This window comes from Somniosus microcephalus, chromosome 31, assembly GCF_052327205.1.
Source record: "Somniosus microcephalus isolate GS21.2 chromosome 31, FLI_Smic_1.0, whole genome shotgun sequence".
Classification (NCBI taxonomy): domain Eukaryota; kingdom Metazoa; phylum Chordata; class Chondrichthyes; order Squaliformes; family Somniosidae; genus Somniosus; species Somniosus microcephalus.
This window is the reverse complement of record NC_141017.1, coordinates 6,837,348-6,850,282: the sequence shown is the minus strand read 5'-3', so window position 1 is coordinate 6,850,282 and position 12,935 is coordinate 6,837,348. Positions and strand designations below refer to the sequence as shown.

The 12,935-nt window shown below is 47.8% G+C and overlaps 1 protein-coding gene across 1 annotated transcript in view; it reads right to left on the bottom strand.

Annotated features, from left to right (window-relative positions):
* Nucleotides 1–12,935, bottom strand: part of LOC147097549 (uncharacterized) — a 156,395-nt gene that overhangs the window by 123,528 nt on the left and 19,932 nt on the right. Inside the window, exon 3 of the mRNA XM_085971401.1 lies at nt 6,878–6,949. Coding sequence (XP_085827527.1) covers nt 6,878–6,949 — 72 coding nt within the window. The remainder of the gene's footprint in view (nt 1–6,877; nt 6,950–12,935) is intronic.

Sequence of the window (12,935 nt, the reverse complement as noted above, 5' to 3'; positions counted from 1 at the left end):
TCAGAGCTAATATCCTTCATTATAATTGTGTTAATCCCTTCTTTAACCAGTAATGCTACCCCACCTCCCTTTCCTTTTTGCCTATCTTTCCTGAATATCGAATACCCCTGGATGTTGAGTTCCGATCCATCACATCCAGTTCCTCCCCTCCTGATCGCAACAATGCCTGCATGAGCTACCGGGGACCTGTGGGAATTCCTGGAGCTTAAAGGGGCCACATGTGCCACCGCCCAGATAGCCAGCAACCTCTTCTTTTTTTTTTTATTCATTGAAGGGATGTGGGCGTTGCTGGCTGGCTAGGCCTGCATTTAGTGCCCATCCCTAATTGCCCTTGAGAAGATGGTCGTGAGCCGCCTTCTTGAACCGCTGCAGTCCATATGGTGTAGGTACACCCACAATGCTGTTAGGAAGGGAGTTCCAGGATTTTGGCCCAGCGACAGTGAAGGAATGGCGATAGAGGTCCAAGTCAGGATGGTGTGTGGCTTGGAGGGGAACTTGTAGGTGGTGATGTTCCCATGCGTCTGCTGCCCTTGTCCTTCTAAGTGGTAATGGTCGCCAGTTTGGAAGGTGCTGTTGAAGGAGCTTTGGCGAGTTGCTGCAGTGCATCTTGGAGATGATACACACTGCAGCCACAGTGCGCCGGTGGTGGAGGGAGTGAATGTTGAAGGTGGATGGAGTGCCAATCAAGCGGGCTACTTTATCCTGAATGGTGTCGAGCTTCTTGAGTGTTGTTGGAGCTGCACTCAACCAGGCAAGTGGAGAGTATTCCATCACACTCCTGACTTGTGCCTTGTAGATGGTGGAAAGGCTTTGGGGAGTCAGGAGGTGAGACACTCGCCGCAGAATTCCCAGCTTCTGGCCTGCTCTTGTAGCCACAGTATTTATATGGCTGGTCCAGTTCAGTTTCTGATCAATGGTAACCCCCAGGATATTGATAGTGGGGGATTCAGCGATGGTAATGCCATTGACTGTCAAGGGGAGATGGTTAGAGTCTCGCTTGTTGGAGATGGTCATTGCCTGGCACTTGTGTGGTGCGAATGTTACTTGCCACTTGTCAGCCCAAGTCTTCTGTGCTGGCTCTAGCCTTGCTCCTGCTCCTGAACATCCCTTCAGGCCATCCGCAAATTCCCACTCCTGCCCTGCCAGCCAAGCTGCCAATTTGGCCGGCTGTCAGGCGGGAGTATGTAAACTTTCATTTAAATGAGGCCTTGCTGGGTTTTCATAGAATCATAAAAATTTACGGCAGTGAAGGAGGCCATTCATAGAAACATAGAAACATAGAAGATAGGAGCAGGAGTAGGCCAATCGGCCCCTCGAGCCTGCTCCGCCATTCAATGTGATCATGGCTGATCATCCAATTTCAGTACCCAGTCCCTGCTTTCTCCCCATACCCCTTGATCCCTTTAGCCTTGAGAAATATATCCAACTCCTTCTTGAATATATTTAATGAAATGGCCTCTACTGCCGTCTGTGGTAGAGAATTCCACAGGTTCACCACTCTCTGGGTGAAGAAATTCCTCCACATTCCTGTCCTAAATGGCCTACGCCTTATCCTTAGACTGTGACCCCTGGTTCTGGACTCCTCGACCATCGGGAACATTCTTCCTGCATCTAGTCTGTCCAGTCCTGTCAGAATTTTATAAGTTTCAATGAGATCCCCTCGCATTCTTCTAAACTCCAGCGAGTACAAGCCCAATCGACCCAATCTCTCCTCATACGTCATTCCTGCCATCCCAGGTATCAGCCTGGTGAATCTTCGCTGAACTCCTTCCATGGCAAGAACATCCTTCCTCAGATTAGGTGACCAAAACTGCACACAATACTCAAGATGTGGTCTCACCAAGGTCCTGTACAACTGCAGCAAGACATCCTTGTTCCTGTACTCAAACCCTCTCGCTACGAAGGCCAACATACCATTTGCCTTCTTAACCGCCTGCTGCACCTGCATGTTTACCTTCAGTGACTGGTGCACAAGGACACCCAGGTCTCGTTGCACTTCCCCTTCTCCCAATCTATTGCCATTCAGATAATAATCTGCCTTCCTCTTTTTGCTATCAAAGTGGATAACCTCACATTTATCCACGTTATATTGCATCTGCCATGCTTCTGCCCAATCACCCAACCTATCCAAATCATGCTGGAGTTTCTTGACATCCTCCTCACAGCACACACAACCACCCAGCTTTGTGTCGTCTGCAAATTTGGAGATATTGCATCTAGTTCGCTTGTCCAGATCATTAATATATATTGTGAATAGCTGGGGCCCTAGCACCGATCCCTGCGGTACCCCACTAGTCACTGCCTGCCACTCGGAAAAAGACCCGTTTATTCCAACTCTTTGCTTTCTGTCTGCCAACCAGTTCTCTATCCAAGTCAGTACCTTGCCCCCAATCCCATGTGCCTTAACTTTACACGCTAATCTCTTATGCGGGACCTTATCGAAAGCCTTCTGAAAGTCCAAATACACCACATCCACTGGTTCTCCCTTATCTATTTTACCAGTTACATCCTCAAAAAATTCCAGTAGATTAGTCAAGCACGATTTACCTTTTGTAAATCCATGTGGACTTTGTCCGATCCTGTCACTGTTTTCCAAGTGCTCTGCTATTACATCTTTTATGATGGACTCTAGCATTTTCCCCACTACCGATGTCAGGCTTACCGGTCTGTAATTCCCCGTTTTCTCTCTACCACCATTTTTGAATAGTGGGTTAACATTAGCTACCCTCCAAACCATGGGTACTGTTCCAGATTCCATCGAATGTTGGAAGATGATCAGCAATGCATCTACTATTTCTAGGGCCACTTCCTTAAGTACCCTAGGATGTAGATTATCAGGCCCTGGGGATTTATCGGCCTTCAATCCCATCAATTTCCTTAACACCATTTCCCTACAAATACTGATTTCTTTCAGTTCCTCCCTTTCATCAGACCCTATGTTCTCCGACATCTCTGGGAGGTTATTTGTGTCCTCCTTTGTGAAGACAGAACCAAAATATGTATTTAGTTGGTCTGCCATTTCTTTGTTCCCCATTATAAATTCCCCTGATTCTGACTGCAAGGGACCTACGCTTGACTTCACCAATTTTTTTCTCTTCACATATCTATAAAAGCTTTTACAGTCAGTTTTTATGTTCCCTGCAAGCTTAATCTCATATTCTATTTTCCCCTTCTTAATTAATCCCTTTGTCCTCCTTTGTTGAATTCGGCCCATGTGCCAAAAAAAGAGCTATCCAGCGTAATCCCACTTTCCAGCTCTTGGTCCATAGCCCTGTAGGCTACAGCACTTCAAGTGCTTATCCAAGTACTTTTTAAATGTGATGAGGGTTTCTGCCTCTACCACCCTTTCAGGCAGTGAGTTCCAGACCCCCACCACCCTCTGGGTGAAAACAGTTCCCCTCAATTCTGCTCTAATCCTTCTACCAATTACTTTAAATCTGTGCCGGCTGGTTATTGACCTCACTGCTAAGGGAAATAGTTCCTTCCTATCCACTCTATAACACTGGCATCTATCTGACAATGTGGAAAACTGCCCAGGTGAAATCCAATCCGGCCAATTACCCCACATCAGTCTACTCTCACTCATCAGCAAAGTGATGGAAGGTGTCGTCGACAGTGCTATCAAGCAGCATTTACTCACCAATAACCTGCTCACTGATGCCCAGTTTGGGTTCCGCCAGAACCTCTCAGCTCCAGACCGCATTACAGCCTTGGTCCAAACATGGACAAAAGAGCTGAATTCCAGAGGTGAGGTGACAGTTACTGCCCTTGACATCAAGGCAGCATTTGACCAAGTGTGGCATCAATGAGCCCTAGTAAAACTGAAGTCAATGGAAATTGGGGGAAAACTCTCCACTGGCTAGAGTCATACCTAGCACAAAGGAAGATGGTTGTGGTGGTTGAAGGTCAATCATCACATCCCCAGGCCATTGCTGCAGGTGTTCCTCAGGGCAGTGTCCTAGGTCAAACCATCTTCAGCTGCTTCATCAATGACCTTCCCTCCATCATATGGTCAGAAGTGGGGACGTTCGCTGATGACTGCACAGTGATGAGTGCCATTCACAACTCCTCAGATAATGAAGCAGTCCATGCCTGCATGCAGCAAGACCAGAGGACAACATTCAGGCTTGGGCTGATAAGTGGCAGGTAACATTAGTGCCACACAAGTGCCAGGCAATGACTATCTCCAACAAGCGAATGTCTAACCACAGCCCCTTGATATTCAATGGCATTACCATCGCCGAATCCCTCACCATCAATATCCTGGGGGTCACCATTGACCAGAAACTTAACTGGACCAGCCACATAAATACTGTGGTATCAAGAGCAGGTCAGAGGCTGGGTATTCTGCGGCAAGTGTCTCACCTCCTGACTCCTCAAATTCTTCCACCATCTACAAGGCACAAGTCAGGAGTGTGATGGAATACTCTCCACTTGCCTGGATGAGTGCAGCTCCAACAACACTCAAGAAGCTCAACACCATCTAAGACAAAGCGGCCCGCTTGATTGACACCGCATCCAGCACCTTAAACATTCACTCCCTTCACCACCGGTGTACCGTGGCTGCAGTGTGTACCATCTACAAGATGCACTGCAGCAACTCGCCAAGGCTTTTTCAGCAGCACCTCCCAAACCCATGACATCTACCACCTAGAAGGAGAAGGGCAGCAGGTGCATGGGAACACCACCAACTCCAAGTTCCCCTCCAAGTCACACACCATCCTGACTTGGAAATATATCGCCGATCCTTCATCGTCGCTGGATCAAAATCCTGGAACTTCCTCCATAACAGCACTGTGGGAGCACCTTCACCACATGGACTGCAGTGGTTCAAGAAGGTGGCTCACCATCACCTTCTCAAGGGCAACTAGGGATGGGCAATAAATGCCGACCTTGCCAGCGACACCCACATCCCACGAACGAATAAAAAAGTAACTATATCTTGGCCACTCATAACTTTATACACCTCAATTAAGGCTCCCCTCAGCCTCCTCTGCTCCAAAGCAAACAACCCCAGCCTATCCAATCTTTCCTCCAAGCTAAAATTCTCCACTCCTGGCAACAGCCTTGTAAATCTTCTCTGTACCCTCTCTAGTACAATCATATCTTTCCTGTAATGTGGTGACCAGCACTGTATGCAGTACTCTAGCTGTGGCCTTACTAGCGTTTTATACAGTTCAAGCATAACCTCCCTGCTCTTATATTCTATGCCTCGGCTAATAAAGGAAAGTATCCCATATGCCTTCTTAACCACCTTACCTACCTGCCCTGCTACCTTCAGGGATCTGTGGACATGCACTCCAATGTGCCTCTGTTCCTCTACACTTCTCAGTATCCTCTTAAATACCTCAATTAGATTACCCCTCAACCTTCTAAACTCAAGAGAGTGCAAACCAAGTTTATGCAACCTATCCACATAATTTAACCTTTTAAGCCCCAGCCTCATTCTGGTGAATCTGCGTTGCACCCCTTCCAAGGACAATATAGCCTTACTGAGGTGCACTGCCCAGGATGAACGCAGTCCTCCCGATGGGATCTGGCCAAGGCTCTGCAAAACTGATGCATAACTTCTTCCTCTTTATATTCCAACCCCTTGAGACAAAGGCCAATGTCCCATTAGCCTTGATGATTATTTGTTGTACCTGTGCACTAGCTTTCAGTGATTTATATACATGGATAACCAAAGCCCTTTGCTCCTCCACAGTTCCTAGTCTCTGCTTTATGACAACATCAAGGAAGCTTTATCTTCGTTGCAGGCACCAGTGGAGCGAGTGGCAGCATCACTGGATCCTGCAGTATATCCCCAGCTAAGAAGCAGTCAGGGACTATTCTGTGCCTCCTCCTCTACAGAGGCACAGCCTACAGCTCTGGTGGCAGTAGGAGAGGGAATAGACATCACTCTGCATAGCAGCTTCCAGACCATGGGAGGTGAGACAATGCTCCCCAGGACCGAGATCCAGAGATAAAGCCAGCAGCGTCTCCATTCCAGGAACAAGCCACCATGACAGGAGGGCCACCTCAGTCCCATGACCCTTCAATAGAGCAGGAGCAACCAATGGCCTTTTCCAATACTGGCCCTCAGCTTCCACTCAATTGGTGCTGACATTCACTCGTGATGAGTATTGGCTTGCTGCTTTAGGGGCAACGAGGTCTAACGTGTTGTCATGTTGTAGGATGGTTTGTGTATTGAGGGAATGTCCCTTAATCTGAAAGTGGGGGAGAAGGAGGTCAGGCTCTGGTTTCAAAGGTAGACAGTGTTATACAGAAGAGAGGACTTCAGTGACGAGATGCGCTCTGATGCTCCTTGCAGCAGTCACTGAGGAGTCCTCTGAGTGCAGGTCATCGTGATGCTCTTCTCCATGTAGTTCTGGCTCCAATGAAGCCAGGACCTCCTTCACAGAATGCAAAGGCCCACAGTTAAATGAGCCACAAGTGTCACAGTATTAAGTCAGGACAATGTAGTGTAGCCCCTAGGGCCCCCTACACAGCTAGACCCTGTCTGTCTTCTGTCACCCAAACCCCCTGTGCTGAAATGTGTAGCATTAGCACTACAATAGCAGAATGTACAGCCATACCAACACACTCCATGTACCAGTGTCAGCCCCTCCAGTACCTTCTAAACAAAAAGTACAGCAACTGTACCGATATGTAAATCTGTAAGAGTCTGGTGTTTTTTAAAGATGAGAAGCCACATCTCCTTATCGCTGTTCAGAATTGTTTGTTGATCACACCAGACATAAATGTATTTAGTAACCAGAGCCGGTGATCAGTATCTGTGCAGTATTTACAATCCACCTGATCCCAGTGTCACCATTCTGATAGTTTCCAGTATGAATAATTGGAGATCAAAGGTCCCTCTGATGGTTATTAAACTTACTCTCCTTCAGCTGTGAAATGTCAGTCCTAAGTTCAGCGACTGAGCTTCTTGTCTCCTCAGACATTCCTGTAACTGAAAGAGGAACAACACTTTAGATCGTGTGGCACTGTTTGTAGAACAAGATCAATTTTGCTTTCGAACACGAGAGATTTTCACAGGAGAAAAGAGGCAAAACTGTTTCCACTGGTTGGTGAGTTGGTAACTGGAGGGCATCAACTGAAGATTTGAAGATGATCAGCAACACAATGAAGGGAGAGGTTAGGAATTGTTTTATGCAAACGGTTTTTAAGACCTGGAATGGCCGACCAGAAATAGTGGTGGAAGCTGAATCCAGGTCAGAATCCAGCTTCTAAAAAGGACTTGGTTAGATATTTCAAAAATAAGATTTAAAAAGGTACAGAGAAAGGACAGGTGAAAGAGACAAAGTGGACAGCTCTCTCAGAGAACAGGCACACGTGATGGGCTGAATGGCCTCCTCATGTGCTGTTAAAGTTTATTGATTTTAATTTTACAGTACATGGACACTCATTTATTAACTACTTGCAGGGGGTGCCTGGCGTTGCCAGGGCAATTTTGGGCCGCGCGGTCTCCCTCCCCCTGTCTGTCACTGCTTTAGTCTATGTCCCTCCCTCCCCTCTCCCTCCCTCCCCTCCATCCCCCTCTCTCTGTCCCTCCCTCCCCTCTCGCTGCGTAGCGCCTCAGGGCCGGTGCGGTTGTGATACCGGGCTGTGGGGCCGAGACGGACCCCAGCTGAGCTCCCCCATGGGTGGCGCAGTTGACGGCTGGCCGCTGCCGATGACCCGCCCGCTGTGTGTAAACTCACCTGCCGCTTCCGGAGTCGCATTGTGGGGGTTTGTTTGGCTGGTGCTGTCCCTGTGGGGATGAAAAAAATGGCGGCGAAGTTTAGGGAGACTGGAGGATTAGGTCCTGCCCGTGACGCACTGATTGGTCAACCATCAGGTCACTGAACTGTAGGATTGGTCAAGCAGCATGTCACTCAATGCTAATGAGAGGTAGGATTGGTCAAGCGCTAATGAGTGGATTTTTGAGGATTTTTGAACGTTTTTTGTATAGTATTTTTGTCTGACCAAAAAGTAAATACACCTATTAGAGTCCCCTAATGATAAGCTTTCTTTTGATGTAACATATGTGTAGGTACGCTGTATAACTTTTGATTGTATAGCCGACAGACAGACTGAAAGACAGACGGAAAGACAGACAGACAGACACCACGATCCTTTTATATATATAGATTTAATTTTCTCTGGGAATTCCCCCAATGTGTTCACAGCATAAAAATCTGTAGTGCTTTTATAATGGTTCCATGGGAAATGTGAACCAATCAAATCCACTTATACTTGATTGGCTCAACCAATCAAAACACACTCCAGTGTCAAATGCACTGGAGATCAATCCTCAAAGAATGAGCAGACCGTCTGAAAAACTAGAGAGCCCTTTTAACTGGAGATCCTGACTGGCATTTAACACTTACTGTTACTCTTTATCTGGGAAAGTTCCATCTTGAAATCGGCCAATGACGCTTTCATTTCACTGAACATCTGTGGAACTGAAATGGAAAGACAGCGTTAGCACAGGTTAGAATAGTTTGTACACAAATGGCAGCTGAGAGGCTGTTCTGATACCAGATTGGAGTTTAATGATATTGTGAATAGACTAATGGTCGCGTCACCATCATTATTCTTGCTTGCTGTTGACTTTGATGTTTCCTCACACGAGGTATTCCTTTGAGAGTTCTGAACACACAACACAATTGTAGGGAGGACAAGGAGAAAGCACAGGTTTTAGGGCTGAAGTAGGTTACAGAGGTAGGGAAAGGCTAGGCCATGAATGGATTTAAACATGAGTATGAGAATTTTAAGTTGGAGGCATTGGGGTTCCTGGAGCCAATGTAGTTCAGTAGGGACAGGGGTGATGAGTGAGTGAGACTTGGGATGTGGGACACGATATGGGCAGTAGAGATTTGGATGAGCTGAAGGTTATGGAGAGTGCAAGATTGGAGGCCGGGCAGGAGAACAGCCGAGTCTGGAGGGGACAGAGGCATGGATGAGGGTTTCAGCAGCACATGGTGGGTGATGTTACGGAAGTGGAAGTAGGCAGTCTTCGCGATGGAAAGGGTATGGTGTTGGAAGCTGAAGTCGGGGTCCAATAGAATGCTGAGGTTTTGAACATTTTGGATCAGCCTGAGACAATGGCCCCAATAATAACTCCGCTGTGTGTTTGGAGCGGGATGTGCAATATCGGGTGGGAAACCCGGAAGGAATTTCAGCATCTCTGTCTGTGGCATTTTAGCATGGCTACCTCATTATCATTTTACTTCCGGGTTTGACATTGAATGCACGGCACCGGGCGTGGTGCGGACTTGCCTGACATAATCTCAACTCCAGTATTTAAAGGTCCATTCCAAAGATGGAATTTGGAGGAGTTGGGAGTTTTTGCCTAGAGACAGACATTGTACAAATGGACTCAGGACGCTCAAAGGCTGCGTCCCACTTTAATAATGCATCGCTCGATGTACTGCTGAATGCTGTCAGGAGCCAGAGAGAGATCCTCTTCGCCAGCAACGGGAAGAAGAAACCTGCTGCTGGCACAAAGGAGGCCTGGCTGGAGGTGGCCCAGGAGGTGAGCAGCAGGAGCATTGTGCCACGCTCCTGGATTCAGTGCAGGAAGCGCTATAATGACCTAACCAGGTCAGGAAGGGTGTGTACAGTTCCACATTCACCTACATCCTATTGTGCAAATCATCTCCACACTGCCCCCCCACACCGCTCTGCCTCGTCAAGCCGACTCTATCACTTTATTCCTCACACCCACCTACCTTGCAAGTGTACCCATCCTTCTCATTCTATGCCCTTCCTCACATCCCATCTCTCCATCCATCACTGACACTCACCCTGATCCTTATGCAATTTGATGCCTCTCCCCGATAATCACCCTCACCAAATGCTCTCCGTCCATCGGGTAAACACACGTCATTACAGTCACTCAAAGGTCTGTTCTTTCCCCCATTGCAGCAGAAGAGAGCACAGAACATGAGGGCGAGGGAGAGAACTGGAGCCGAATCCTCAGAGGATTTACTTCCTTCTGAGGGTGCACCGTCACAGGACTCGTGCATCCCATGCACCAGCGCAGACACCCGCAGTTCGGTGGGCCAGTTAGACAAATAATTAGTTTTCACCTGGTCACTCACAGTTCACAAGTAAGCAAGAGCAGACAGTGGTGGCAGGGACAGCAGTGGAGAGTCCCCGTCAGAGGGTGAATTGATGGGAATCTGTGGCTGTGCAATGGGTAATTGGATGTTTGTAGGACTGCTTTGTTTTAGTGGGATTGCGGAGAGGAGCGAGGAGAGTGGCTGTTGGGTGTGATTGCTACATCGATCCAGTGCTGGCATCTAACTGAACCTTACAGCTATAAGGGAACCCCTGGCACCTGGGCAGCAATGTGAGTGGCTGGTGCTGCATTGGGGTTGCCATATTCCTTTTCCTCCTGCTCCTCTTCCTCCTCAGATCCGCCCGTACACGGTGTGCACTCAGCGCCTTGTTCCTCCTGCGGTTCCTATCCTGCGCAATGATGTGCAGAGCACAGCACACCACGATCATTCTGGACACCCTGGCTGGTGCGTACTGAAGGGCGCCTCCAGATCTGTCCAGGCACCTGAAGCGCATCTTCAGCATGCTGATTGCTTGCTAAGTGACACATCTGGTTGTCATATGGCTTTCGTTGTACTGCTCTTGGGCTTCATTGGTGGGTTTCACACGGGTGTCATTGGCCAAGTTTGAAGTGGGTGACTTTTGTCTCCTAGCAGCCATGCATTAAGTTGCTGGCAGGTCCAAAGACATCAGAGAGCTTGGACTACCGCAGGATGAATGCACCGTGGCAGCTCCCCGGGAATCTTGTGCGTACCAGCATAAACCTTTTCTTGCGGTTGCACAGCAGCTGCAGATTGATGGAATGGAAGCTTTTGCGGTGACGAATACTCCTGGTTGATCTGGGGTGCGCGGATTGCCATGTGTGTGCAGACGATGATGCCCTGCACCTGTGGGAAGCCAGCCAGAGATGCAAACCCGAGCGCCCGCTCATTCTGACTAGCCTCACCTGTGATAAATCCATGTAGTGAGACAAGGAACTCGAAGAGGCGAGGTATTAGGATTAATACGAGTACTTTATTAAACGACTGCGAAACAACCAGGCCGGCCTGCATCCAGGCATTGCACCTTTGCTGACCTTAACAAGAAGCAACCCCTGACCTTAACAGGAAGCAAACCCCTGACCTTAACAGCAGCATTGGCTACAGCACCACCTGGTGGATAACCTTAATCATAACATCCCAGATTACTATATCCCTCCCCCCTTAAGATTTCAGTATGAATTGCTTAACAAACAACCATTTCTGAGGGTCACATAAGAAGTCTCCATTCACCATGTTCCATACTTGACGAATCTAACAGGTCAGTATCAATCTCTCTGGTGGCTTGCGAGTCCTTTGTGAATGTCTGACAGTAAAGTCCCTGCTTGTTTGTGGTGAAGCCACCAGCTGCTCCTGAGCAGTGCTCGGAGTATCTGAATCTGCAACGATGGTTTCCTCTTGACGAATGGGTTCCTGTGGAATTGTCTCTGTCCCTGGTGGTGGCACCACAGATGCACTTGGATAACTGGGGGCAAACCTGTCCTCAGCCATTGCATCTGGAACCTTCATTTCAATTTCCCCTTGTCTGGTAAGTATCTGATCTACATGTCTGCGTACTACCCTACCATCACCCAACATGACCTTGTATGAAATAACAACAGAAAATGCTGGAAAAACTCAGCAGGTCAGGCAACATCAGTGGAGAGAAATTTGAGTTGACGTTTCGGGTTGAACCCTTCTTCAAAACTGGAATGAAAAGAAACTGGATCGAAGGCAGGGCTGCGATCGGACAAAAGAATAAAAGAAACAAAAGAAGTAAAAGAGATTAGAAGCTAGACGAGATGGTAATAGGCTGAGATTAGGTGTAAAGTGTACTGGCAGGGCAAAAGATAGCTGCCAGGTGTGAGAGAGAAACAAAAGGAAAGGGGGGGGGAAAGGAGTGGAAAAATTACAAGAAAAAATGAAATGGGGGCTGAGCTTATGATCTGAAATTGTTGAACTCGATATTGAGTCCGGAAGGCTGCAGAGTGCCTAATCGGAAGATGAGGTGCTGTTCCTCGAGTTTACGTTGAGCTTCTGTGGAACAATACAAGAGGCCAAGGACGGTGAGGTCCGAGTGGGAATGAAGCGGTGAATTAAAATGACAGGCGACCGGAAGCTCGGGGTCACCCTTACGGACTGACCTTGTATGATACGGGACCGGTCATTGAGTCGATGAAGCCGGGAATCCACTTGGGTCCATAAATGAAATTCCTGGTAAGGACCGCATCTCCTTCTCCAAAACTTCGGCTCTTTGTTCTTTTGTCATGGTTCTCTTTTTGTTTGTTTTGTCTGTTTTCCATTTTCCTTTTTAGGTCTGGGTGGACAAGGTCAAGAGTGGAGCATAGTCTACGACGTAATAACATCTCAGCAGGAGAGAGTCCTGTGGTGGATTGAGGTGTTATTCTGTAGCTGAACAGAACCCGTGACACTTTGGCTGCTAAACTCCCTTCTGCACTTTTTTTCATCATCTCTTTAAATGTTTGTACGGCTCTCTCCGCAAGTCCATTTGAGGACGGATGATATGGAGCCAAGGCCACCTGCACTATGCCATTTTTTCTCAAGAACTCTTTTGTCTCTGTACTCACAAAACAAGTGGCATTGTCACTCACCACGATCTCCGGTAGCCCTTGATTACTGAAGCTCTGACACTGGCAGTCTATGGTAGTAGTGGCAAAAGCAGAATTTACAGGATAAACATCCATCCATTTGGAATGTGCATCAATGATTATGAGGAACATCTTCCCCATGAATGGACCCACATAATCTAAGTGCAATCTTCTCCATGGTTTATCCGGCCACTCCCAGGGGTGGAGAGGAGCCGCTGCTGGTGCCTTCCGGTGTTCCTGACAAGTGTTGCATGTCTTGACTAGA